The sequence below is a fragment of the Trachurus japonicus genome, chromosome 7 (genome assembly GCF_045865225.1).
Source record: "Trachurus japonicus isolate A0001 chromosome 7, Traja_1.0".
NCBI lineage: Eukaryota > Metazoa > Chordata > Actinopteri > Carangiformes > Carangidae > Trachurus > Trachurus japonicus.
This window is the reverse complement of record NC_140913.1, coordinates 11,452,105-11,479,737: the sequence shown is the minus strand read 5'-3', so window position 1 is coordinate 11,479,737 and position 27,633 is coordinate 11,452,105. Positions and strand designations below refer to the sequence as shown.

Below are 27,633 nucleotides of genomic sequence, written 5' to 3'. Positions count from 1 at the left end.
GACGATTTTTCTCCCATTTCTTTCAGTGCATTCACTGGGAAATTCCATCCTACAATTGTCAGATTGATGAGGGTTTTTTAAAAATTCAAAGTAGGCCTGGAAGTATCGCTGCTGAATTTTAACAATGCATTGACACAATTTACAATAAATAAATAAATAGACTAAATAAAATCGCCTATGATGCCTAAAATTTTATCTAATTTCAGTAAGGACATCAATCCTGAAATGTAGCCGCGAAATATGGTCCTTCAAAACAACGAACATTTCAAGACAATTTGACGGTGCTTTATTTTGGAAGTGGCAACAGGAAATTGCATTTCATATTGTTCCCCGTGTCGCCTGTAGCCGAGTGGTCGGGGCTGGTCAGTGTTGACAGAGAGACAGCATGAGAGACTTCTCTGCTCAGATCATGCAAACATGGGGATATTTGCAGGAATTATCGGTTTGACAACTCGTTCAGAGAAAAGGTAGGATACAAGTCTCTGCTTTTATAGAGTTTGGCTTCCAGACATTTGGGAACATGACTTAATGTGGTGGTTTTTATGCGTCTTCACACTTTAATGCGGTTGTGTGAAATGTTTCCCCAACTCCCCATCCTTACAAGTCGGATGGAGCCCTTTCACATAACATATCGATGTAATAGGCTACCCAAGAAAAATTAAGTCACTGTGTTAATTATGCAAAAGCACCTTGATGTCTGTAAGTTTTTATTTTTATTTATTTATTTATTTTTATCATAAATAAGCTACACTGTAAGTTTCCAATTGAATCATTATTAGGCTGTGTCTATGTCTTTAAACACAATTGGTGACTGTAGACTAACTGGTGACACCCTCAGGCACGATCAAAGTGTTTAAAGCACAATAATAATGGAATGTCACTGTGCTTTTTCCTGTATATCATTGGGGATGAATAGTACAGGTTGAAGGAAGGTCACACCCTGAGCTGGCAGGTTGCCTGTCTCTTCAGCTGCAAGTCTAAATAGCAAATTAATAGAAATAGAAACAGAGTAGAATAAAATAGAACAGACATGTTGGAGTAGGGGTGTTGCTGTTATAATCTCCACAGATGGCTGATGAGTTCTAGGTCAACATGAGGCAGTATAGTGAGTCAACACAGTGTCAGAAGTGACTGGTATGTGACAGTAAAAATGGGTGATATTACAGTAATCTAGACATTTATTGGAAACGACCAGTGGCTCCTGTAAGAGCTCTGAGACTCACACCACTTACTGTATAATGGGTTTCTAACACAGCAGCATTTTAAAGCAGGAGCTAGAGCTTTTGTGTAAACTGAGGTGCAGGAGTTCTGCGCACGCAGAGAAATGAAACATGAATATTAATAACTGAGAGTTTCAGCTTTCACACACACCATTCGAAAGCTGAGCCAGCAAACATAAAATAAAACTGATTTCTCACAGATAGATGAAGGTTGAGTTCCAGAAATTATGTAAATTAACTCCTGCATGTAGTAAAATAGTGCAGGTAAAATGGAGGTGATGCACACATCTACTGTGAACACTCTCCCAACAGGCTGGATGCTCTGACAGATGCTCTTTGTTATTTTTCTAGGTATTTGCATTTCTCCCAGGTGATTTTCATTCACTTTTACATGCACATTGGCAATCACCAGTAAAGACTCCTGACTTGCAGAAGTTGCTCTCGTTGCTCGCTACTTTATCACCTTGCTGTGCACGGAAAAGGAAGCTTTTGGTGTTTTATATGTATGTTTATTCAGATATCTCAGTTTCACACTGTTTAATAGAGTAACAGCCACTGATATTATACCTCAGCCTTGGACTCGCCTCTGAAAAATTTGCCAGGCAGCTTTTATTTCACCAGCTAGGGCTATTTCCATGCTTGCTTTGTGTGTTTCTGTCTATAATTAGCTCCATTTGAGTGGAGTGTCTTCAGGAATACCCTTTACCCCCCTCCGCTTATAGTGCTGCCAAGTTGTAATCCTCACACCCAAGACATCGATCCCTCGGACCAGCTCCTTACTTGACTTTTGAATACCTCCAAACTCCACGGTCTGGCCACGCATCTGCCCGTGGGAAACTTCCACCCCCCACCCCCCACATACGCCCCCACTAGTGTCCCAGTGCATCTCTGACTGGAACAGCTTGCTCTTGTTGGGCAGCGATCAGTGTATTAATAGGTGTTTTGGCTGCTACTTTGCTCCTAACCCCCCAACTCACTCACTCTGCAGTCCCCCCTCCCTTTCATAACACAAACAAGCCAACAACCCCCCCCCCCCCCTTCCCCCACTCACTGCCTCTTTTTCTTGTGCTTATTTTAGGCTCAGTGGTAGATGACACGTCAGGGTTGCATACTGTATGTAAATAATAGGTGCAGGGGGTTGTAGTGAGAGTGGCAAAGACTTCCTATCATTTTGAATGGTAAGGAATTACACGACTGGTGCAAATATTTAAAGCCAAAGCTTAATTAACTGGCTTTCATGAACAATACCAACTCCCTTCACATGGGGAAAATGTGGATCCGATAATTCAAAGATAGTGTGAAAAGGAGTTTGTTTATTCTCGGGAAGGAAACTTTCCCAAGTTTCTCCCCTAAGATGAAATGAAATGAGAAGAGAAAACAATTGATGTGAATGCTTTGGTGGTGAATGTGGTGTCAGGCTGACCATATCTGAGAACTGTGTGTGCTGGCTCCCACACTGACTGATAGATGTTTGGGGGTGGGGGATTTGTAAAGCTGATGTATTGCTGCTGTAGCCTACAACCTGCTGCAGCCCACAGGGTTCAACAGTCAGCTGACTGGTGGGAAAGACTGTGCTCTGTTAGATTGGGGGGGGGGGTTGATTCTATCGAGGTCTGACCATGTGTCTGGGGAGCGCTGCCTCTCATCTCTGGTCTGTACTCCCTGTGCAGCTTTTACGACCTCAGGGACAAGGAAATACAGATGAAAAATAAAAATACACCACACGGAAAAGCTTCCAAGCTGGAGCAGCTATTTTGGGGGTCCAGTATGGGAAAATAACCAAGTCCATAATCACTCATACACGATGGACAGCTCAGTTGCTATAAATCCCGCTGCTGCCAGTTTGAACCTCGTAAGTGATTTACAGGATCAGACGGTGTTAAGAGCAGCACTTTCCACACAGTCTATAAGAAACACAGGACTTCAACAGTGGGAAATGGATATCATTCATGCCCTGATTCATAATGAAGAACAGGTTCAGAGCCCCTGAATCAAATGATATATACTATAATATCCTCTGTCCTCTGAGGATCTAGACATCTCTTTAAAGAGGACCTTTTTTGTTGTTTTTTAAAGTTTTTTTTTTTTTGCTTTTATGCCTTTAATTGACAGGATAGCCAGAGAGAGATAGGAAATGGGGAGAAAGAGAGGGGGAATGACACACAGCAAAAGGCCGCTGGGGGATTCCAACTGGGGCCGGCTGCAGCAAGGACTATAGCCTCTGTATGTGCGGGCCCCATGCTCAACAAGGAACTATTTAAGATTTTTACCTTAATTAAACAGCTTTGGAGTAATTGTGTTGGTTAAATGACTTGGAGGCTCTCTGCATAGGGTCTCTTGGCCGAAAACCAACCTTGCAAGATCAGCGCCTCCGACCTGGTGTCCTAGATCTCCTCTCACAAGAAACATGGACTGCTTCACGGCAGTATGACACAAACACGCCCAGTAATACGTAATCTCTTGTTAATGTTAATCCCCTACGTAGACATCGCTCCATGGATTGCCTTCTTGCCGGCTTCATTGAAAACAGATGCACATGGCCAGGGGGAGAGAGGAGGGTTAGCAGTTAGTTTTTATGACAGTGAAAATATGCATTTTGAAACTGTAGAGGGAGCTCTGTAGAGGGAAAAAAGGACAATGCAGCAAAAGTAACCAGACATGCTCCTTAAGTATTAAACTCCACACTAAACAAGTGTTCTTTTAATTAAACTTCTTTTCATGTTCTTTCCTAAAAACCCTTACATGTCTTACTGTGCATTTTTGGTTCACTTCTTTAATACACTTACACTTCCTTGCTCTTCTTAAATAGATGTGGTTGTAACGGGTTGAGGTAGGACCCAATAGCAGTACAACGGAAGCAGTTTGTAATGACTTTTATTGGATAGTACAGTGGACTACACTGGCAGTAAGAAATGGAGCAAATGGACGAGAGGGAGCAGGCAGGTCGGAAGGTCATGGATGGACGGGGAACTGGAGGATCAGCAGGTGAAGTCAGACCAGTGAGGGGCACGCCGCAACCACAGGCAGACAAAACCAGGAGATGGATAAACAAAAGTGGTGGTCGAAGTCTTGAAGTCTGTCAGGTTTACCGTGGCGTGGAGACGTGGAGAGGTGGTCAGGAGGAAGCTGAGACGAAACCAAGGGATCAGTCCACGAGAGGGTGCTGGAAAGTTTGGCAAATTGCTGAGAACAATCTGGTAAGTTGAATGGTCATCTGGCAAACCTGCACCATATCCAGGATTTTCCATGCCTATGGTGGGCCTCCTGGGTGATTTTGGCTGCCGCCTTGGTTGAAGCGTGTCTGCATTCACGGGGGCTGTTCAGATGTAGCGACTTTTGCGCACACAAATCCACCACTTTCAATGTAGATGCGTGTTATGTGCTCACAACCCAAAGTGATGCCATAGCTGTGCGCAGTCGGTGCAACGCGCCTGTTTTTCGTGTACATTTTTTGGAGGCAGCAAGCCGCTGCATGTCATGTGATAAAAATTAACCATTCAGCTCCACGGACCAGCTTTTCCTGCAGCAACATGCTACGCGGTTCTCAGTGTTTGCCGGTGTTGTGTCAAATCCCGGTTCCCCGTCAGGCTGTGTCTCCCCTACTGTTTTTCATGTAGGCTACAGTAGCTCGGTCCCAAGATGTAGAACGTGTATTGTAGAAGACAAACGAATATTTCAGGACAGCTGACTTGTATTATCAGAACAGATATGTCCTGTGATTTTCAGCCTCCTTTGTCTGGCTGTAATATTTTCAGCTATTACGATGAACGAGGCTAAAAACATTCTATTTTCACAAAGTGTAGGAAACAGAGTTTTGTTTCACAAATGAAAAGAATGAAAGTTACAAAACACGAGTAGTTCTCGGCCATTTTCATTTTGTTAAAGTAGCTCTCAGATGAAAAAAGGTTTTAGGCTAGGTTTTAGGCTAGACCCCTGGTCTAGCCTAAAATCTCAATATGACAGACATAAAACTTCAAACTATTAAAGCAGAAGTAAGCGATCCGGTCGTTTTGGCTAACTTCTTGTCAGCCGATGGAGTTAGCAGTCCCCGCCCTCGTCCCTACGTCACCACATTCACGCGCATCCCTTGGCTGCACACACAGAGAGGACTTCCCCTTTATGCTGTTCTCTCTCCTCATTGGATAAAGGATGTAGGATACAAGGAAAGTTTTCTCCTCGGCTTACAGCAGAGCAGAGTGACTGACAGACCCGTGTTTCAGACCAAACACTCTATGTAAGTGATTGCTGTCGGAAGATATAACTATTTAAGACTTATATTAACACAAATATTCCGCTTACTTCTGCTTTAACTTTTGGTCCATTTTAGCAGCTGTTGCTCTAGCAGATAGAGACAGTGGCACTTTAGAGACATTTTCATTTGGTATGAGACCTTGCTTTGTGTCTGAGCACCCTGACACACGTTTCTCATCAAACACAGGTGCTGCAGATATTAACTGTGGACATCAGGCTTCCTGAGAGAGTTAATGTCATTAATTCCACCTGTGCCCAGAGAATTGTCTGTTTCATAGCACATATCTTTGTCTTTGGAAATATATCTCTGTATGTATTTGGGTCATGGTGGTTTTTCAGTTCTTGTAGACGTTTCATCTCTCATCTGATGTGTGTGGCATGGCACAGTACAGGAGAGCCAACGCCGCTACATCTGCATCTATTTTGAGGATTTTCCAGAACAATGGATTGAGAGAGGAGTAAAGGAGACCATCTATGTCCAACTAGAACGACCATCCTTGAACAGAGGTGGTGGCTTTTGATGCCAATTATTTGCCATCTTCTACAATGAAGACTTGAGAACCCTACCCAGACTTGACTTTAACATTACTTTCCTAACTTTGTAAAACGTTGTTGCCCTGTGATTGTTGACACTTGATGTAGCACTAGTCACAAACAGAATTGAAGTGAATAGATCGGCGTCATGTATCTGCCCATCCGATACCCGATCTAGCTTTTTAGTCAACATCTGCGGGCCGATATCCGATCTTAACATTGGATTAGTGCATCCCTAAAGGCAAGGTGGGGCAACAAATCACCTCATACCTTGGCCCAGGTCATCCTGATGACCCACATCATGGGTATGTTAATTAGTCTCAGGACGACCGCCAACACCACCACAGTACTTACACTGAAAATATGAAAATTATGATGGTTTCATCGATCCTGTTCGTGCTGTTTGCAATTGATTAGGAAAAGTATTGAGTTGACAAATCCCATTTGGTTTGATATTGGTGTTCTCTTAAAACAGAGATTTCAGAGTCAGTGAAAGCTGAATTTGTGATCACACCTTGTGCACACAGTCAGCAGCACCATCTTTACACTAGAGCTGCAATTAGTCAATTAATCAATTAGTAAATCAACAGACTGACTAAATAATAATTTAAGCATTTTTATGTAAATGTGTTTTAAATAATTAGTTCCAGCTTCTCAAATGTGGAAATTAGATTTGTTTTGTGTCAACACATCAACTTTCAGTGTTTTCATATTAAAAGCCCATGAGGATGTAGCTGTGTGGCCTCACTATGAAAGTCCCCTCCACGTCCCTTTGTGTATGTGTAACAATGGCTTATTTTTAACCTGTTGGGCAGTTTAAAAGTGGAGAGGGGGGTGAAGGGAGGAAGTGTTCGCAGGATGACAGAGGAAGATAATAGCATCCTCCTTAACCTTCATCCTTCCTCTGCCTTCCCTCACACATACACACACACACACAAACCTTTTGACACATGGGACACACAGGCTTTTGGGTTTTGAGTTGCTTCTCTGCATCCCCCGCATGGAATACAAATAAACAGGCATAACGTGTGATAGATACACACACACACAGACACACACACTCCCCAGAGGGAGCTCTGACAGTCTGACCTATAAGACAGTCGACCAGAGTAGCTCATTAGAGGGGAGTAAATTCAGTTTGAAAACTGAGTTTCAGACTGAACTCAGTGAGACAACAGACACAAGGACGATGCAGCTGCACCAAGAACCACTTTATTCATCTGAAATCAGACATGAAATCAGCACTGCAGTGGAGTAAGAGCTCGTTTTTGTAGGTTGCGTAAAGTTATGTTACCTTTCAGATACCTCAATGAGTTTACAGTGTACACCGGTGCAGGGTTTCACGCCATGCTGATGTTTCTGCTTCTTTTTCTTCTCTCCAAACTCATTGATCATCATTCACCCGACGATTTATCTTGTGGCCCTTTGGTGGGGCCTGACCCCTAGGTTGGTCTTAAAAATAAAAAAATAAACTCTTATCTCCACCTCAAGCAGCTATATTTGTAAAACACTACTGACACTTTCAGTTTTAACAGTCTAATTAATCCGAATTTTATATTTTGTAGCAGAGTACACTACAACTAACCACAATTTATACTCCATGGTGTGCAGGACTTTTACTTGTAATGTTACATTTTTGTTTTTACTTATACTATCATTCAAACAAAGTATCTTAATAGGGTCTTATTCCAACACTGGTAACTTATACTACTGTAGTCAGAATTGCTCAATATCATAGATTAGATATTCAGAAAGAAATATTTTATTATTATTATTAAAGTGAAAATGTTCAAATAAAATATAACCCAGTAGTGATCCTAGTCTCTTGAAGTCTTCTAAAGGTTTTGAAGTGAACAGACTCAATTGTGAATTAATATAATAAAAATCAAAGTTAGAGGCAGAAGTTTGTGATTTTCTGCAGGGAGTTGAAAAGTCATTTATTTTCCTTCAATTATCAAATTAATATAAGAACCTGGCAGGTTATAATTTCCTACTATAGTCTGTTGACCACATCACACTGCAAATGGTCAAAGACTTTCAGCTCATTCTTGGCTGCTCTCGAGTCAGCAGCTGTGTATTTTTGCTCTCTCTTGTTAATTCTGGTATTTTATCATATCTCTGTCAAACAAACTAATTTTTTTAAGTTATCTTTAAAGAAGAACATTGTCATAAAATTAGGGTTTCCCTTGTGTTGTTTTTCTTTTATGTGCTCTTAGATGTTTTACTTTAGCTTTTTTTTTTTTGGGGGGGGGGGGTCCTGACCTTTGTTCTGTTCTCTCTTCATCATCACATGTATGTACTTGGATCCTCTCAAATTAGATGAAGCAAAGCATTCAATCACTGCATTTATGAAGACAAATGTACATTCTCTGTAGCTAATATTAAATGTTCCACCCTGAAAAAATGTAACCTTGAACATAGACAGAGTTCTGCAGAGGGGTCACACATGAATTTAATTATAGAAGTTAAGGCTGTCTTTTTCTTTCAATTTCTTTTTCTCTTACTCATACCTCAAACAGAAATGACGCCATGGGGTCAGGGTAATATCCTGTTTTACAACACAGCAGCATCTGCACTCCACTTTGCTGGGTGCATGGGGCAATGAACCTAAATCTGGTACAGTAGAACAGCAATGTTTGGATTTCCCATCATCCCATTTGATGACCCGTGACCCCTTGAGAGCAGCATGACTCTCGCGGTGAGGTTTTAGGATGTCGAGGGTTGTCATTCACTGAACGATTGGAATCAAGAAGACCAGCGTTTTGAACATGACAGAAAATACACGCTAGATGCTGGATATTTTGATGTATAAACTTAATAAATGTCCAAGAAGAAAAAAACCTTATGTAGAAGTCAGATGTACCAAGCTACATCCATCATCTAATTGAAAAATTACCATTCCTTGGGATCGATCCAGAGGAATTCTGGGAATTGTAGATCATAATTGATTTAGAGAGAGAAAGTTTGAGGAAAATAACTCCAAGAATGGATGAAACACTACAGAGTGGTGATATTTAAACAGTGGGGGCAGATGAAAGTGTGGAGCGCTGGCCGGGCCAATAGTTCAGAACTGTTGTTTGGACTACTCATAGCCAGGAAAGCTCTTTCTAAGTTGTTGTCTGTTGCCAGGTGTGGCTGGTCTACTGTATGTCCGATTACGTCCCAGCATGAGTTACTGAGAAGAACAGTTTCTATTATTTATGTCCTACCTGCTTGTACTTAGGAAGGCAGGAATTACCATAGCCACTCTTGAACCTCTTGGTTATAAACAAGTATATTTGTTTAATATAAAGGTTAAGTGATTAACTGATGACTCATCCTATGAGCCTTTGTATGAATTTGTGGCTCAGGAAATGTGTGTTTATTTCCCTCAGTTGAGATTTGTCTCCATTGGAATGTCTCTAAATATAAAGTAGGACCCTGAGGCTCAAACACAACCCTGTGTCCTCTTTGTCTGTGGTGTGCCGAAGCCAGTCAGACCAGTTCAGACACACTGATACTGTATACAAAATATTAAAGTTCTCTTTTCATTAAATATGCTGATACTATTTTTTTTTCTTTTTTTGCCCTTCTTATTTAAAATAAACAGAAGTTGCAGGAAGCTGCATGTTCTGATGATTATACTGAGCTTGGCAGCATTTTCATGGGCGCATTTGTATCTGTGATTATGTGTGTATGTTGCAAGGTGTGTGATTCATGCACATAAAAGATGGTGCATTTATCACAAGCCTCACTTACCTTTGGCAGCATGGTTGCCGAGAGGCACGGCTGCAGCCTGATGTGGGTTCTTTTGAGGGCTGATGCATTAGTTCATATGTTTTATGATCCTAGCTGATGACTTTTGTGTTATTGTGCGTGTGAGGCTAGGCTACACATGTTGCACTCGTGGCTCTTGTTTCTACAGCTGTTACCAGGCAAGCAAACCACACATTCCAGTTTGACAATGACTGCTGTTAGACCATCTAAACACCACACTGGAGAAAGAAATCAGGACTCCTTTAAAGGAATACACTGAAACGAGATTTATCCATGAACAGAGACATCTACAAGTACAACGTAGATCATCTGCTGTCGTGGCATTATGTATTGTTATGGTGAGAAAGGAAGGGAGCTTTCACAGGCGCCTTAGAACTGAATATGTTTGAAAAATAATTCAGAAAATATAAGAAAAAACTCACTCCTGGTTTGCAGTACACAGTCTGCATGTTTGCTATTGTGAGTCCATCCAACAAATACAACAAAACTAGAACTGGACTCTCACTTTCAGCTTGCAGTAGAAAGGCTGAGTACAGTAATACTAACCTGCTAGAATTGTGCTCTTCCACACTGATATGTTTTTATTTATCGCTGCTACTGTACCAGTTTATTTATCATATATGCGAGTTGATGGGCCGTTTGTTTTTGTGTCTTTTATTTTTTTTTGTCTTGCACCTTTATTCCTTTATGTACCACTGAGTGGAGTTGCACTAAACTGTTCATTGTACATCCTTTGCAATGACAATAAAGGCATTGTGATTATGATTTTGAAAACAACAATTTGTTGGTTTGCATCTCAAACCACTCTTACTGAAAGTGGACATTGGAAATTGAGTTTGTGTTTTTATATAACACCAAGGCACGTTATTTGTTTTAGACATCACTAATGTAATTTTTTTTCAGTCAGTACCCTTATATAGTGTCTTAGCAGTATGACAGTGTACACGCCTTTAATTACAATGGACTATTGTGCGTACATTCATCATAATGAAGGAACACATCACCCAGTGCAACAGTGTGGCTGATTAGTGTGTTTTTAATCATTTTAGGCAACATTACGTGTTAAACACATGGAGTATACTTGTCAATTTATCATTGGTTCAGCCTTTTCATATCCACATTGTAGCCGAAAAACTCATTCTGCGCTGGCTTAGTTTTTCCCACTCAGGGCGTATAGCTGCAATGCTAATATTGCCCGAGATAGATTACACCGTCTTTTCTAGCTGCCTGTGCTCATTGTTACATCGTCAAAGCGAATAATCTTGTTTGTCTGTTCTGAAAATGAGTGTGTTTTTGTACTGTCTTGGAGACTTGGAAAAATTAGTTGTTTTTCATCTATTGTTCAGTTAAAGCAAGCAACCGCACCCACAAAACAGCACAGGTCAGGGTTTAAATTTCAATTGGTGTTGTTGCTACAAACACATGAGTATCAAGCTGTGTGTATAAAACCAAACATCAAATATTCCACCTATCGAACTATTCATAGGCCACAGATGAAAGACAAAAACAACCTTCTTAGTAGTGGTTGACATCCTCATCACTTTACAGAGCTGGGCTGAGCAACAAGACGATCTCAACAAACCCTGTTCCTTGAATTGCAGCCAGAGCAGCCTGGGAGCATGAGGGACACATACACACTTACACACACACATAGACTCAAGCATGAGACAGTGACTGGGATAAATGTTGACAGACGACAGTGTCGGAAGAGAAAAAACAGAGGAGACGGAGACAGGTTGGGGGGAAAAGATTGTGAAAGAGCAGGAATGAGAGGAAAACATGAGACGAGAAGATAGTAGGGGACAGATATGTCTTCCTTTAGTGAGAGTGATGGAAACATGTGGTTGGGTGCAGATAAACACACACTTTATCATTAACAACCAGTGTGCCTTGCACAAATATGTGCATACATTTAAACAAAATTCTTTTACATGTATGTCTCGTGCTCTGAAGCACCTCGATTTAAAAAATAGAGGTGATGACCCTGGACAAAAAGACAGGGACAGAGGAAGTGTCAGAGGCAACAACCTCTCAGTTTGTATTGTTACCAGAAACCAAGGAACCCAAACTACTTGACCACAGTTGACAGATGGATTGTATGCAGTGTACATTGGTGACAATGGCAAACAGCGAGCACTGCCAAGGTATTATAATGTGGGTGCACGTGTGTCCTTGGATTTACAATGTCCTGATTGGGAACAATGCATCGCTGGAGTCAACTGTGTACAAAACAGACAGAACGGCATTCATTGTTTGGTTTTTATTGAATGGAATTATAATTATAAATGAATGTGTGTGGGTGCTGGTGAGTGTCTCTGTGTACGGTTGTCGTCGCCTACAGAAAGTCAAGCTGCTGTTGAAGGGAAACGATGTCACATTGTTGTGTGAAATACAGAAATCACCATCAGAGTGCTCAGCAACAGTGATAATTGAAAATAACAGTGTTTGTGTTGCCTTTTAATTCACAAATGTCTTTAATTTTGCTTTCAGTGTGTCAAATTACAGCCACCGAACCGTACAGCTGCGCTGTCTGTCACTTGAAGGAAATCATTTAAAGATCACAGAGCAGGGAAGATACTGAGGATGATTTATGAGCTGATGGGCTGTATTATGTGTTAAGCTACAACTTAATGGGTCTCTGACGCTGTAGTTTCCTGTCCACCATGGTTTAGTACTAACAAAACCCCAGAAAAGACACTGAAATAGGAATAATTGCCATTTTTTGCCCGTGGACTTAGATAAGTGAATGTAAATTGGCTATATAATATGAATATAAAGCTGTAGAAATGTGGCTATTACTGGCTCAGTAATAGACATCTACTAATAACAGTCTAATTTGTTAAATCCACACAGCGATGCAAGTGTGAAGTAGTTGCCGTTGGTCACAGAGACATCTAAATAGAAAAGACCCATCTTCAAAGGAGGTAGCCTATTTGAAAGTTTAATTACTATAAAATTAATGTTGTTGTAGCACATAGGCTACTATAGCTAACACCTAGTTAAAATACAATGCACACTGTCTTCTTTTCTTCTTATAAGTATGAATACAATACAGTTTTGGTGTATGGTGCATCTTGAGCTGATTAAGTTAAAGATGCATTAACTATTTCCTCCAGCTTCCTATTTTTGCAAAGCTAAGATTAGGCCAAATGTGTTCTCGATGAAAATAACAATGATTTAAAGGTGCCATATGTAAGAATGTGGCCAAAAACGGTTACTGCAGTCAAATTCAAAACACAGTCGTAGCGGCAGCTCAGTGGAAGCAGACCGTAGGCTGAAATGCCACTGACACCGCCGTGACTGGGAGAGAGGGCTAGGTGGCGCAACATGCCAACACGTAAATTCAAAACATAAACATGATTTGCAGTCTGCAAAAAAGATTTTTAATGCGAATACTCTGGCTGTACTATTGTTGTTGGTGAGTTCATCATGTCATATGAACATTATTCCTGAGTCTCTGTGACATATTAGGAGGATTTTACGGCCAGTTGCTTTAGATTTCTTCCATATTGTACCTTTAATCTTGAGAGGACTGTAAAAAAAAAAAAAAATTCCCTAATACATACAGAAATATTACCAATAGCTAGCAGTATACGATTAGCTAGAATTAGCAAGAAAATGAACTGAAAAGTAGGCTTGTCTTAATTGTCTTAATAAAATGTCTTAATTATTACCTTTGTGTACAAACAACTCAACCCTACACAACCGTCTCCCTTTGATACTGAGACATAACAAAAAAAAGCACTTAACATTATGCATTACAGTTTGAAATAGTCACTAAAGCATATTTAATTAGACATCTCTGTTTGATTTTTCTGGTCTATGTCTTGTTTTTCCTCTGCTCTGCTATGTCCGTTGCTGGACGTAAGAAAGTAGAGCAGGTTAGGTAGAAGAACTCCAAACAAAGAATGACGAATGGTTGTCCGTACTACACAAAGCGTTGATTCCCGAAACTTCCCTTCCCTGACGCACAGCATTTCCCACATTTCTTTCTCCTTTATTTCTCTATTAGTCTTTCCTTTGCTCTCAGCCGTCAAAATATTTTCATTACTGTGGCCTCTAAAAAGAGTTTCTTGGCAATTTCAACCATAACTGCTTTTCACATTCGAGTACTAAAAGTTTCCAGTGTCCCTTTCTGATTTCCCCTTCAGAGTGATGCTTCAAGCTATATTTATATGTTTCTAATATTCAGTTAATATATTTGCATTATTGACACCTGAAACACATTATTTCCCATCGTGATTGACAACAAATATTATGTTCTTTTCAGCATCAAAATGAAAGAACACAGCCGATGATAAAATGTTATCCTCTCACATAGCAAGGTTTCCTCCTCATAGATGAGGCACGTCATATTTCCTCGTGTCCTCACGCTGAGGATTTCTTTCAGCATTGTTAGGCTCGTTACAGAGGAAACCCTAAAGGGAACTTGCTGCCCTTTTGCCCAAAAATAATAATAAACACTCATCTGTTTCTCTGACCCTGAGTGGACAGTAAAGAGGAATGACTGCTGGAGCATGAACTTCCTGTCCTGGTAGATGAGAAAATACACATACCGTAAATAAACATACACAAACACGCAAGCTCACACACATTGAAATCCACATTAACACTGCATAGTTCTTTGTTTCTGCTGTTAATTACAGTATGACTATTGTTTTCAGATTCTTTTTTACAGTTTGGGATGAAATGCAGCTTTTACTGTACGTCACATGCACTGAGATTTCATATGATTATTTGGCAAATAAAAATGTCTTAAAAATGCAATGCTCTGTATCCCCTTCTAGAGACATGTGGCGAGCTCTAACACTCTCATTGATCGTTGCACTGGTTGTGGGCACAGAGGTGAGTACTAGATGCAAATCTTTATATCCTTGTCACACATATATTGTTGGAAGTCCAGTCAAATGTAATAATATAATAATGTGTATTAACTTCACTATTGGTATTTGTATGTGGATTTTCCAGTTATTATCTCCAGTATTCCTTATCTGTATTCTTGGATGACCTCCAGGTGTCCCAGTCTGAGGATGTGGGCTCCATGGTAGCTGTGGAAATGGAGAAAAATGAGCAGCAGGATAATTTCAGCGACATATCCGCCGTACTTGGAAATTCCCGACACCAGATCCTGGCTGCTCAGTTTGAGTGCTACCTGAAGATAATCAACGATCCGCCACGTACAGAAGAAGGTGATGAGATTGTACCTATTTATTCACAGCTGAGCTGATAACAGCAGAAATATTTTTGCTGGATTTCTTCCCATTACTGTCGTTCCATTACTGCCACTGTAATAACGGCAGAGAAAAATACTTTAAAAGAAAAACAAAAGTCACTCTTTGATGCTGTTAAATTTAGTACAAACATTAATGTGCTTCAGAGGATTAAGTCTACTGCTTTTCTTAGACCCCTGATATGTCAGTCAGTACCACTGCAAGGTGTCTTGACAAGAATTCAATGGAGGTTATTATAACAACTAATTTTCCCCTGACAATGAATTGTTGTCACTCCTTGATATACACGGAAAAAACCTCACTTTTGATAACACTGTGTGATAAAGGTGTGTTTTCTGAGTCCTGGCATAATTAACATGTGCAGCACAATAAAACAAAAAAGATGCCACACAATAAAACCTGATTTGGATAAGTACGAATATTTAAAGAAGAGAAAATATTCAAACAATAGCCCATAGGTATAGACTATAAGATTCTACACATATTATTTTAAAAAATTTAATAACATCTATATGCATTACCGGTTGACCTATAGTTTCCAGTATGTGCATACACTAATAGAGAGAGAGAGAGAGAGAGAGAGAGAGAGAGAGAGAGAGAGAGAGAGAGGAAGTGTGTCTGAAAGAAAGGAAACTTGCCCTTTGTCTCTTCACCAGTGCCTTTTACTCCAGCTCAGTGCTTCACTGCCTTTGAAATGTTATTTTGTGCTCTATTTCCCAACATGCCACTGTGCAACCTGGTACCACCAGGTTTCCGTCTATTGTTGACGCTCTTTGTACGAGCTGACCACGCTTAGAAACAAAGATTATATAAGTGTAACACCATTTAGGTTGAATAGATAATTTATGACTCATTCGGGCAGGGAGGTTATTAAAAATTTAAACACTTCTCTACCTTTATGATTCCTTGGTGACACGTGAGATGCTGACAGCGCAGACACAGAAGACTTCTGCCCTGCTCTGTTCTGAGACTAGGTTGCTTCTCAAATGATCCTTTAAAACATTCTGCTTCTTTGCACAATTCATAAAACAAAGACTATAGCATAACCTTCATTGTAGAAGCCATAACGTTTATGAAGACAAGCTGATTCTCAAATAACCAGATTCTCTCATATTAAAAAAAAAGAAAAGAAAATTTTCATTTCACACTTCATTATACCTCTCACAATTGCTAATCAAAATGACACTAATCATTTACATTAAATGCTTTTACTAGAGTTATAGGTAATAGGCTACTATAGAGGAAGATCATACAGGAGATATCAGCTTTTACTTTTGGTGTTAAACATGCAGAGGAGAAATCATCTTTGCTGCCCCACAATGGTGAATCCTCAAGTGCTGAGCAGAGAAAGAGCACCCCCTACAGAGTGCATGTGTTTGTGCATACATCATTTTGTAACTGGAAATGGAAAAGGTTTACACTCTAGTAGTCCTTTACATCTCTTTTTCTAGACTTGCACCAGTTTGGAATTTCATATGACAGAATAGCCTCATGTCATGTCTAAAGTCTGCACCTGTAGGAAACAGTATCACAATAAAATGCCCAGTTTAAAAACACATACACATCTGTCATGTGTGCGCTGCCTCTGCAGGTTCCCACTGTAATCGTACGTGGGACGGCTGGCTATGCTGGGGGGACACAGCTCCAGGGACAGCCATGCAGATGTGTCCTGAGTACTTTCAGGATTTTGACCCTGCTGGTAAGGCTCTAACACACTCACATACAAACACATTCAGATACACACGCAGTCCAGAAGTGTAAGTATTTAGACAGTTATGCATTTGTTTTTTTTCTTCAATTGCCAAGCCTCGGCTTTAATTTGCTTAATTATTACATTTACAAAGAATGTTTGTATGATTTAATGTAATGTAATCATGTTGCCTTCAACAGAGAAAGTTACCAAAGTTTGTAATCCTGATGGTCAGTGGTTCCGTCACCCAGAGAGCAATCGAATTTGGTCAAACTACACCCAGTGTCAGGCCTACACCAGTGACAAACTCCAGGTAAAACACCATGTGCATGAGAAGGTTGCAAAGGTTTATTCGCTATTGTCATTAAATGGAATAAGAAGATGAAAAAAATAACACCTTCAAGTAGGCTACCCTTTAGCGCACAACCATTTGCTTGTCCTGGATTAATGAGGCCTTTTTACACCATTGGTCTTTTGGCGTGATTTAGAACTGATCACAGGAAACAACACCAGAGGGGTTTGTGACAGATGTTGATATTTGACAGTTACACAACACATGCTTGGACAGCTGAGCACAACAACATGACCTGAGGGCCAACTGGAGTCTGGATTCACTGAATCATGTGCTCGGAACTGGCATGAACACCAGAGACTGTAAACCACAGCGAACAAGCTGAGTCCAGCACACTCAGCTGAAAGTTACAGTTCAAACGGTGGGGTCAGATTTCTTTAAAATCTCAAACGAAATGTCAATATGTAACTTTAACTGGTGATTATTTTACGCTCTTATGTGTTTGTTGTTTGTGTAAAATTTTGAAATGCCAAAAATAACATATCACAATTCTTTCTAACTTTGAAGCAGATATCAATCCCCTTGCTTCTCACATGTCCCAATGTCCGATATCAAGGGTGATATATGTCGTTATGTCACCTTTAAGAGGATAGATTATTATCACATGCACTATGTTGTGAAATTCCTATAACCGCAAGGTACTTTACAGGGTAATGACTTGATTAGGGAGAAACACATTATGAAATTTGTATCATTAAGACCATTTATTTTTCACAATTTAACACTCTTTTCCCATTCTGAGACAGTTAGCTCAGACCTTTGAACCCTACTGACTGTAGGCCTATATAATATCAATTATATGGACTATGGGGTGGATATACATGTCTATGACAATGCATACATACAGTACATATAAATGCATATTTGTATTGGCTAGATATACTGTATATGTCCACATACTGTATATTACAGTAGCCTACATATATTACCTTTACATTGTTAGACTTCAAACTCAACATCTTACACAGAATTGTTCTGGAGTTCAGATCTCATTGTAATAGCACTGAATGCAAAAACTGCTGGTGCCTGTTTACATCATGAACTCATAGCCATTGTTAGTAAGTGGTGAATTTATCCCAATTTATTCTAATGAAACCATCATTCCCTCCAGATTGCCATCAGTCTCTACTACCTGGCTATGGTGGGTCATGGTCTGTCTATTGTCTCCCTGGTTATCTGCCTGATCATCTTCTCCTACTTCAAGTGAGTCAAGTTTTCTTCTGTCTGGGCTGACTGAACATTTCTCCACTCTTTATGCTTGGATTTAGTTTCATAATTTCACACAGTAGCCTATGTTTTATGATCAGTGTGTTTTATCCCATTGGTAAAACTGACAACACTAAGCTATTGAAATATTTTAATCTTATTTCATATGCATTGTAGTCGTGCTAACAGCCTGTGAAAATATAAATCATTACATTTTAATTTTTAATGATTATTAGGCTATGTTTTAGTATGATTTAATGATCCATCCATCTAAAGTAACCCGAACTGATAAACCATCCATCTTCTCTGTCTCTGTTCTTCTAGGAGTCTTAGCTGCCAGAGAATTTCCATCCACAAGAACATGTTTCTCTCCTTCATCTTGAACTCCATTGTTACTATAATGTGGCTCTCAGTCACTGCCAGTAACCACACCATAAATGGCAGCAACCCTGTGAGCTACTCAGTTAGAGTTATATCTCAATATGTTAGAAATCCACTTTATTTTTTGTTTGTTTTTGATTGTATGTCTTTATGTCACCATGGCACATTTGAAGTGAAGTTTTACTGTTTCCTGTCCATCATCAGGTGAGCTGTAAGGTCCTGGCTGTGCTGACTCAGTATACATCTACTTCCAGTTACTTCTGGATGCTGTGTGAAGGCATCTACCTCCACACGCTCATCATAGTGGCCGTGTTTGTTGGGGAACAGCAGCTCTTCTGGTACTATGTTCTGGGTTGGGGTGAGTTCGGACGATTTGGCTTCCACTTCTGACACTGGCATTTCAATGCAAGTTTCCAACTTGTGGTCATGTCTGTACCATATAAAAGATTGTATAGTCCTGTAACGATGTGTGCAGAAAAAAACATTGGTACATGATGTTCAATCCAGAATACACAGATGATTATATTATAGTGAAACAAATACAGAAAGAAATAAAACATGAAGCACTGCCAAAAAAAGCTCTCGGACTGAACACCATTAAGAACAATTGCATTCAAAATCAAAATGATTTGTAATCATAGTTTTAAACTGGCCCATGGTAACAGTTGTGTTGAGTTTGAATGTATGTTCCAGGTAGAAACCACTAAATGTGTTTATATAGGGAACATTCAGAATTAAATAATCACTTGAATGTGTTATAAATGTTCCAATTTCACCTTTGCATATATAATGTAATGATAATTCATTTGTAGATATATCTTAGCGGCAACACTGATTTTGACAGCCATGTTCTCCAAAGATGCTTTTATCTTCCACAGTGACAGTATTTCCAAGGTTAGCAGTCTTGAGATCTTTGCTGCACTGAGAGAATCAGATTAAAAACATAATTCAACACAAAAAGTGTCACCTTGAAGGCTGGCTGTACCTGTGCACGGATAAGTGGGCTTTTCATGAGAAACTCTTATCCAGGCTTTCAGTCGGCCTCTCTGTGCAGCCACATTCAACAGCTCTTACACATTCCAAATGGATTCTTTTATGTGAAAAGGTTGTGTCTTTTTACATCTGAATGAGTATGGTACATGCCGTATTTTCGCCTTTATCATTATCACCTTGTTGTTGCTGCTGGTACAGTTACTGAAAACCTTTGATATTTGCTATGGGAAAATATATAATATAACAATTTCTGCCTCTGTTTGTGTCCTTCATCCGAAGGTTTTCCCGTCTTGCCTGCCTTGACGTACGCTGTGGCGCGTGGGCTCTTCTTTAATGACAAGTAAGAAGTAGCTACTAGGTGAATCATCCATGCAGATGTCACCAGTGTAGTTAAACGTGCTGCCTGTTCTCTGCAGTGAAGCTCACATCCAGATCAAGACCAATAATGGAACTGTGAAACCTGACTCCAGGTCGGGGTTTCTCCCTCTCCTCAGGGAGTGTAGGGAAATGGAGATTGAGTTCAGAACAAGAGCAGCCCTAAAGAAGCTTCAGATGTGCAGGAGAGAAAAAGAGGAAAGAGATAAAGAAACATAAACCCCCTGAACCCTCTTTAACAACATTTTGTCCACCCTCTGTAGTTCCTCAGTGAGATTTTTCTTCCCTTCCCTCACTCTTCTTGCTTTCAGCTCAGTAGCTGGTTTATTGAGCAGGATGATTTTCAGCTGTTCAGTTTCCTCTTATGTTCTTTGGCCCTCACTGGTGTCCATCTTGTATAGAACAATGTTTTTCCCCCTCTGTGTGCTTTAATCTTGCAAACATGGTGGTGATTCCACAGTGTGTGACAGTCTGTCCGAGAAATCATTGAGGCCCTGCTATATAGTTTGATGTATTGTCAGGGACACCTGCATTGGTAATTGAAGTGCCACCAATCCAAAGTATACAGGACTTATAGCCATGGCTAATACACTGTTCAGACTTAAGAACTGATTAAAGCAGATCCATACATGCATGAATAGTAAAGCTGACATAGCTACAGTTGCCAACATCAGTAAAGATTGTGTCATACGGATTCTGATAATCACTAATCAGATCTTATATAATAAGACTGAGTATAAACATAGTATACTGGTCAAAACGCAACGTTCCATAGTCGGACTGGCTTTCAGGACCACATTGGGTCAAGAACTCATAAAATATTCTGTGTGGCTGTCATTCATTCATTGAGAGCATATTGTGTGTGTGTGTGTGTGTGTGTGTGTGTGTGTGTGTGTGTGTGTGTTCTGGGACTGGGTTCACAAATGTAATCAACCCTCACCAACACCACCAGACTCCACTTGGATAAAAATAATTCTGCAATTCCTCACCTCCAGTACAAACAAACTACATGTATTACTATTTATATATATATACACATATATTTCTGTTTGTGCCAAGATACAGTGAAACGAAATTTCGTTCTATGCACACTGTGTATTTTGAATGACAATAAAGTACCTATTCTATTCTATTCTATTCTATTCTATTCTACCATTATCACTAGAGGAGGCTGTGGAATAATAAAGATAAGACACAGTGAGCAGAGAGAGCAGCAGAGTGTTTGGGCGAGAGAGATGCCATTTTGTAACTGACCAGGTAAAGAAACAAGAACCAGTAACCAGAAATGAGATGGCACATTTAATAAAGCATGTTAACACGTTAATTTGAGTTCTGTTAAGAGATAAAAGGACTTTTACCTGCACATTCAAAGAGGGTTTTTAATCTGAAATGATTACAGGAAGTTTTGTGTAATGCATAATGCAGTGTCTTTGACGGGGCAAACAGGAGTGTTTTAACCACAATACCAATCTGGTCAATTAAATACATCAAACGGAAGGAATTAGAAATAAAAGCCTTCCTCTAATCAAGTTGTGCTCATGTCTACCTGTGGTAAATGTCCCCTGTTGACAACTCTATCACTCACTCAGTCAAAGAACCTGTGGATGTAGTGCTGGCCAAGTGGACCTAAGATGCATTCAGAACCTTCAGCTACGTGCTGTTCATATAGTGGTAGTGCGCTCCAACTGTATAGTAGCCTATGTCAATTATAAAAATGCCCAGATATATATATATTCTTACATTAGCAAGAATTTCTGACAATGTGCATCTCTTGAGGATGCTCAGTGGCAGCCAAGACCTGCCAAAACTGCAACATATTCACAAACAGCTGTTGGTTAGATACACTGACCACACACTGGAAATTTAAATTAAAATCTGTTTCAGTCATTGCTAGTGCATTTTGGCATTCAATGCATTCTGGGATACATCTGGGTGTGTAGCGGGAACACTCGCATGAATACAGTCAGGAGTTTCAGTGCCTGCCTTCTGTGTTTGTTTCAGATGTTGGATCAGTGTCCACACTCACCTGGTCTACATCATCCATGGGCCCATTCAAGCTGCTCTGGCGGTGAGTAATTACTGAAAGTGTATAGTTCCTTCACTTCACATAACACTACTGTTGATTTATTTGTTCAGGTATTAGGATTTTGGATTTCTGTGGCTGAAATTGGAGTTTTGTTCCTATCCACAAACTTCTGGAGCTGATGAGGATGTCCTACTTTCACTCACTACTGTCATCATGATTGTGTGTGTGTGTGTGTGTGTGTGTGTTTCTAAATTTCTGATTTATGTTCAGGTAAATGAAATGAAGATGAATCTGCTTTTCAAATTAACACAGGAGGCAGACAAGTAGAATATGTTTAAACCTGCACACCTCATGTACAATTTTATTTATACTAAACCACACTGCTATTTTTCCATTAGCCAGTGTGTAATTACTTGTTTTGACTGGCAGGTTTTCATCAGACACATCATGCATTATTTATTTGTTTAGCTGCAAATACAGCAAGCAGCCTTGGAAATACTCATCTTAACACTCATGTTGTTACAAATAATTGAAACTAGAAATGACAAAATCAAAATCATGAAAATTATATTTGTTCCATTTAAATACCCTGCAGAAAAAACAATGGGCTCCTTATTCGAAGGTGTTGTTATAGTGCCACCATCTGGCCAGTCATTGTAATTCCTTAGGTAGTGTGAAAGGATGTTCCTGATGTCAAATCCATCAGCGATATTTATTTATTTTTATAACAGATTTCTATCTCTGTCTTTTCCGTCCTCCCCATCAACAATCGATCCAGGTGAACTTCATCTTCCTCCTGAACATCGTCCGTGTCCTGATCACAAAGCTGAAGGAAACCCACTGTGCTGAGTCCACGACCTACATGAAGGCAGTGAGGGCCACCCTCATCCTCATCCCTCTGCTGGGCGTCCAGTTCATCCTCTTCCCCTGGAGGCCGGAGGGACGCATCAGCCGTGCCATCTATGATTTCTTCATACATATTTCCTCCCACTTCCAGGTACAGTTAATGACAAAGTAGAGTTCTTGGTGACACTGCTACAGATATCAATTTACACCATGAATGTGTTTTACAAGCTCCTATGGTGAAGTTAACTATAACCTGCAAATTCTCTTACGACTATAAGATTTCACATTTTCTGTTCCAAACACAGCTGGTGTTCTGCATAAGGGTTTTTCCAAATATTAAGTACCATTAACACTGTCGTCAATAAGCAACAACATCAAACTAAAAGCATTTTCAGCAATTTAAACTGCGCTCCAAAGCCTGATAGAGCCTCTCCGCTCTTGAATATGAATAACCAAGTGCTATTTGGTTTCTTGCCTATGAAAAATTGGACATACAGCTGAATTTTCACAGGAACTAGACAAGAAGAAGTTAAAGCATGTCCAAGCTCAAAGGTTGCCAAATTAAATAATTTGACTTGCATGTGAAAACACTTTTTCTAATTAAATAACATTTATCATTTACAGATAATATCACTGACATGTGTCTGTGTTGATATTAATTTTTGTCATTTGCATCTGCATTTGCAGGGACTCATGGTGGCAGTTATATTCTGTTTCTGCAATGCTGAGGTACGTTTGAATGTTGTAGCCTATTACATGTGTCAAAGGTAGTTTAACCTAATAAAAACCGTAGACAGGCTTCAGGAAGATTGGGGTTTTTCAACTTGCAAAAAATAAAATGTTTTACAAGATACAGCATGTAAATATTGATTATTTTATTCAAATGCTCTTTCGACTGTCATTGTTAACGTCCAGGCCCAGCAAGCCGTGAAGAGGAAGTGGGCTCAGTGGAGGTTCGCCTGGGGTAAAACTGGCTGGGGAGGAACACCCATTGCCAGTAACATCTTTAACTACCACACCAACTCCTCCATCACCGAAACAAGCCGTGTCAGTGCCACCATCAGCCTGGAGCAGCCCCACTCCGAAACCTCAGAACAAAACAACCACTTTCTGTCCAAGGTGCAAGCCAATGGGGAACCAAAGAGAAGCAATTCCTGTAGCAATGGGGAGGTGGACATGCTCAATAAGATGGAGACCACTGACATCTGACTGAATAAAGCACAGAGAGGCTACAGGGGGACTGAGGCTACAGGTATATCTTCATAATAAAGATGAAAGGTGAACTGCCTGGGCAGTGTATCTTTATCTACATAGTATTTGAAGAGCACTTAAAAAGCATGTGGTGTTCTCTCTCTCTCACGCAAACACACACATGCACACATATTTTTACAGCAACACCTCGAGTTCTGGACTTAATTTTGTGTGTGTGTGTGTGTAATTCTGTAAAATGACGTTAATAATGTTTTTGTCCTAGTTTTTATATTTCCTGTCAGAATGGGAAAAAAGGTGCAAATGCCAAACCTGCCATCTAGATATCACAGATGCACAACTCTAGGTGTGTGTAGTCTGTTGCCTTACAAAGCCTCTGGATGCTTTACCCATACACCACTGTGACCAATGAATGTCATAGCCCACTGATGTGATCACACATATTTTATTTTATTTTTTACATATTTTTATTTAGACCTGTACATATTTTTATTTAGACCTGTGGCTCATGGAAAGCCTACATCCCCAACTGTTTTTCTAGAGGATCAAACCCCCACAGCATATAGTGTCATTAGGATGAAACACAACAAAAGCACAATAATAGTTCAAATTCAACAAAAATAAGAGTTATTTAGTCACACGTGTGCATTTGCCATTTGCTGCTTCACTTGTAACACATTAAAGACTTATTTGTCATACAAAAACAACAGATACATTACTGCCTTTTGACATTGTTTCATCAAATAATAATGTATATTATGTATAACTTACACTAGATGTGTAACAAAGATAATAACTACACAACACAGTAACACTAATTGGTGAAACAGCCAGTGTTAGCCTTAGCTAGAGATGAAATCTACTTATTTTTATCTGATCTGAAATTGAAAGATATAATTAAGTAGCCTATAACATTTCTGAGAACCAACTGATGCCATCAGCATCATCTAAGCTTTTTAGCTCTCATAAGATTAATGTTTAGACATTAACAGTCACATAATGTAAAAAACTAGTTCTCAGCAGGTAAATGTTAAGTTTAAAATAAAAAGAAGAAGCCACATATGACTGCTTTTAATTTTGTGGTCAGTGTGTTCAGTTACACAAATCTTAGGTTTGCTAAAACGATTACCTTACCTCTATGTTAAATAAACAGACCTCATCTAAATGTATAATTTTGAAAAGGCTTCAGATTCGTCGAGGAGGTATAACAGTATAACATCCTGCAGGTAAATGAGAGTTAAACATGTTAACGTGTGGTTAATTTTAAGCCTCATCTGATTCAAACTGAAGGTTTACTTCCTGGAACTACGTAGATTATGTGCTGAAACATTATGGGTAATTACTCCTCTAATTCAAAGTAGGAGCTGAGCTTTGAGTATAGGAGAATTACAGAGATAATGGAGCTCTGGGGTGAGGCAATCATTTCACTCATGCTGAATCTCAGTCATTCTCCTCACTCCATTAACACAGAGGGTCAGGGTATTTTGGCAGAAACATGGCACTCTGAGATGCTATGGTGTGTGGAGTAGCTAGTGCATGTGAGCAGTGTGTCCACAGGTGCTTTTCACAAAAACACCAGCCTTACAACTTGTTAATATTTTGTATTATTATACATTTATTTTAAATGACAGGAGATCTTAATCTCCTGAAACATTTATGTGATTACGAGAGCTTTTACAGACAAAGTGACTGTGCCAAAAATTCAAAAACCTGTGTATAAATTGTTTGAAATAAGTGTTGTTGTTTTTTTTTGTTTTTTTAATTTCTTATTATGTGCACTTGAGTCAGCATGGGAAGGAGACAATTTCAAAGATTTGTCACTTGTTTATTATATTATTATCATAGTGTTCCTATTGCTTTGTAAAGTTCTATATTATTATTACTGTAGTGGCTGTTTTACTATTTCTAACTGCACAAATATAATTTCACTGCCATTTCACTTATTTAATAGTATTTCCATTGCACATGTACTATGCTGTATGCACACTGGCAGGCTGCAGTACCAGCACAATTTCAATTTCCACTGGCATACTGAGCAAGTCTTATGTTTGAAAGCAGCAAATGTGCTTTGGTGTTTTTCCAGGATGCATCCACAGACAACATGGTGGGAATACAAATGCCCCAGTGTGGATACAGCAGGGCACACAGATGCATAAGGGAATAAACCACAATTGTGGTAAGAAAACAGCTGTGTTAAGAGAGCAGTCCACCCCCTCATTCTGCTCAGGGTCCCAAAAACCCTGTAGCCTACACTTCTGCTATTGCTGCCCAGTAGAGAAACAGCTGTCATGGACACATTTGCAAAGAAATTCGAGAAACATTCCAATAAAACGTCAAACATAAATGTTAAATTCAAGCATATTACTGTAAATATATTTTTAACACTGCCATTTATGTGTGGAAATAAAGTTGTTTGAATTTAAATGTGGTTTCAGTGTGACTTTCATAAATGATAAATTAACTTTTTTTCTATTTTACTGCACTGCAGCAAATGCTGCTAGCTAGGCCTATATTTCAGCACAGCTTTGTATTCAACTTTATTTGAGAAGGAAATATTGTCCACTTCACTTCCTGTTATAACAAAAGCATGTTGGTTACAGAAAGGAATAGGTTTTAACATATACAGGAATAGGTTTTCAATTTATCTTCATGGTGTCTTCCTGTTGACCATGAAACTTTTGGCAGCATGAAAACATGAACTATTTAATGGTCTATATTTTTCCTTTAATTCCTTCCTTTACACTTGACTTCCATCAAAATCATTATCAATGCCTTCACTGGAATCTTGTGGTCAATAAAAATTAGATTTTTTATTTAAAAAGAAAAATAGGCTACTGTTTTGAAACCATGTGAACCCAAGAGGATCAAAAGTGATAGGCCTATATAAATTTGAATAGGATACCCAAAATTCAATTTTTTAAAAATGTTATTTTGAATAAATAGGCTACATTTGCAAAAAGTGTAGTGAGGAATCATCTATATATTTCTATTCTGACAGAAAGCAGATTTGTCGCATTAAAAAGATCTGAAAACGGGACCAATTGAGCACAGGACAACAAGCTGAGGAACACTGTGAGCAGGAAACGATCAATGCAAGAAACTGGGCTGTCTTTTACTGCATGTGTCTTTGCAGCTGCTGCTATTTTGTCCACATATAAAGCCTCCTTGATCAATGGATGAAAAGCAAAACGAACGAGTAAAAGGAGAAAAGGATGAGGTCCCACCGAGATTTGAACTCGGATCGCTGGATTCAAAGTCCAGAGTGCTAACCATTACACCATGGGACCGAACGGTACCGCCTCGTTGGGTCCTCGGCTTTTGAAGCAGCAGATGACCCCGTGTAAATCCTGTGTCAAAGAGTAATCTGTGAACAGTGTGAACCAGGTTCGTTTCATCAACTGACTCATCATAACACTAACAAACCTGGAAAGACTAGCATGACGTGTTAGCATTCATAGTGTTTCAGTATCGAAACAGTATCGAAACGAGCCGTCAGTGCCGCTAGGTGCTATCTGAGGCTAACGCTAACTAAAAGACAACAAACCTTCACCTTTACGGCTAAT

The 27,633-nt window shown here is 39.5% G+C and overlaps 1 protein-coding gene and 1 non-coding gene across 2 annotated transcripts; one reads left to right on the top strand and one right to left on the bottom strand.

Annotated features, from left to right (window-relative positions):
- Positions 1–302: 302 nt before the first annotated feature.
- On the top strand, positions 303–26,494 carry calcrl2 (calcitonin receptor-like 2). Its single transcript, XM_085781182.1, has 13 exons — positions 303–467; positions 14,549–14,606; positions 14,776–14,950; positions 16,584–16,691; positions 16,883–16,995; positions 18,146–18,237; positions 18,565–18,691; positions 18,826–18,979; positions 19,894–19,954; positions 21,991–22,057; positions 22,794–23,012; positions 23,549–23,590; positions 23,777–26,494. The coding sequence occupies exons 1-13, from the start codon at positions 418–420 to the stop codon at positions 24,068–24,070; spliced, it is 1,560 nt and encodes a 519-aa protein (XP_085637308.1). The 5' UTR covers positions 303–417; the 3' UTR covers positions 24,071–26,494.
- Positions 26,495–27,285: 791 nt separating this feature from the next.
- trnaq-uug (transfer RNA glutamine (anticodon UUG)) lies at positions 27,286–27,357 on the bottom strand. The gene has a single exon. It is a non-coding gene; the product is annotated as a tRNA-Gln (tRNA).
- Positions 27,358–27,633: the final 276 nt, after the last annotated feature.

Excerpts from the sequence above, each read along its gene's own strand:
- calcrl2 (XM_085781182.1), top strand. The coding sequence starts at position 418 with ATGGGGATATTTGCAGGAATTATCGGTTTGACAACTCGTTCAGAGAAA. Across the intron at positions 18,238-18,564 it reads ATCATCTTCTCCTACTTCAA|GAGTCTTAGCTGCCAGAGAA; the intron begins GTGAGTCAAGTT and ends CTGTTCTTCTAG. Across the intron at positions 23,013-23,548 it reads ATATTTCCTCCCACTTCCAG|GGACTCATGGTGGCAGTTAT; the intron begins GTACAGTTAATG and ends CTGCATTTGCAG.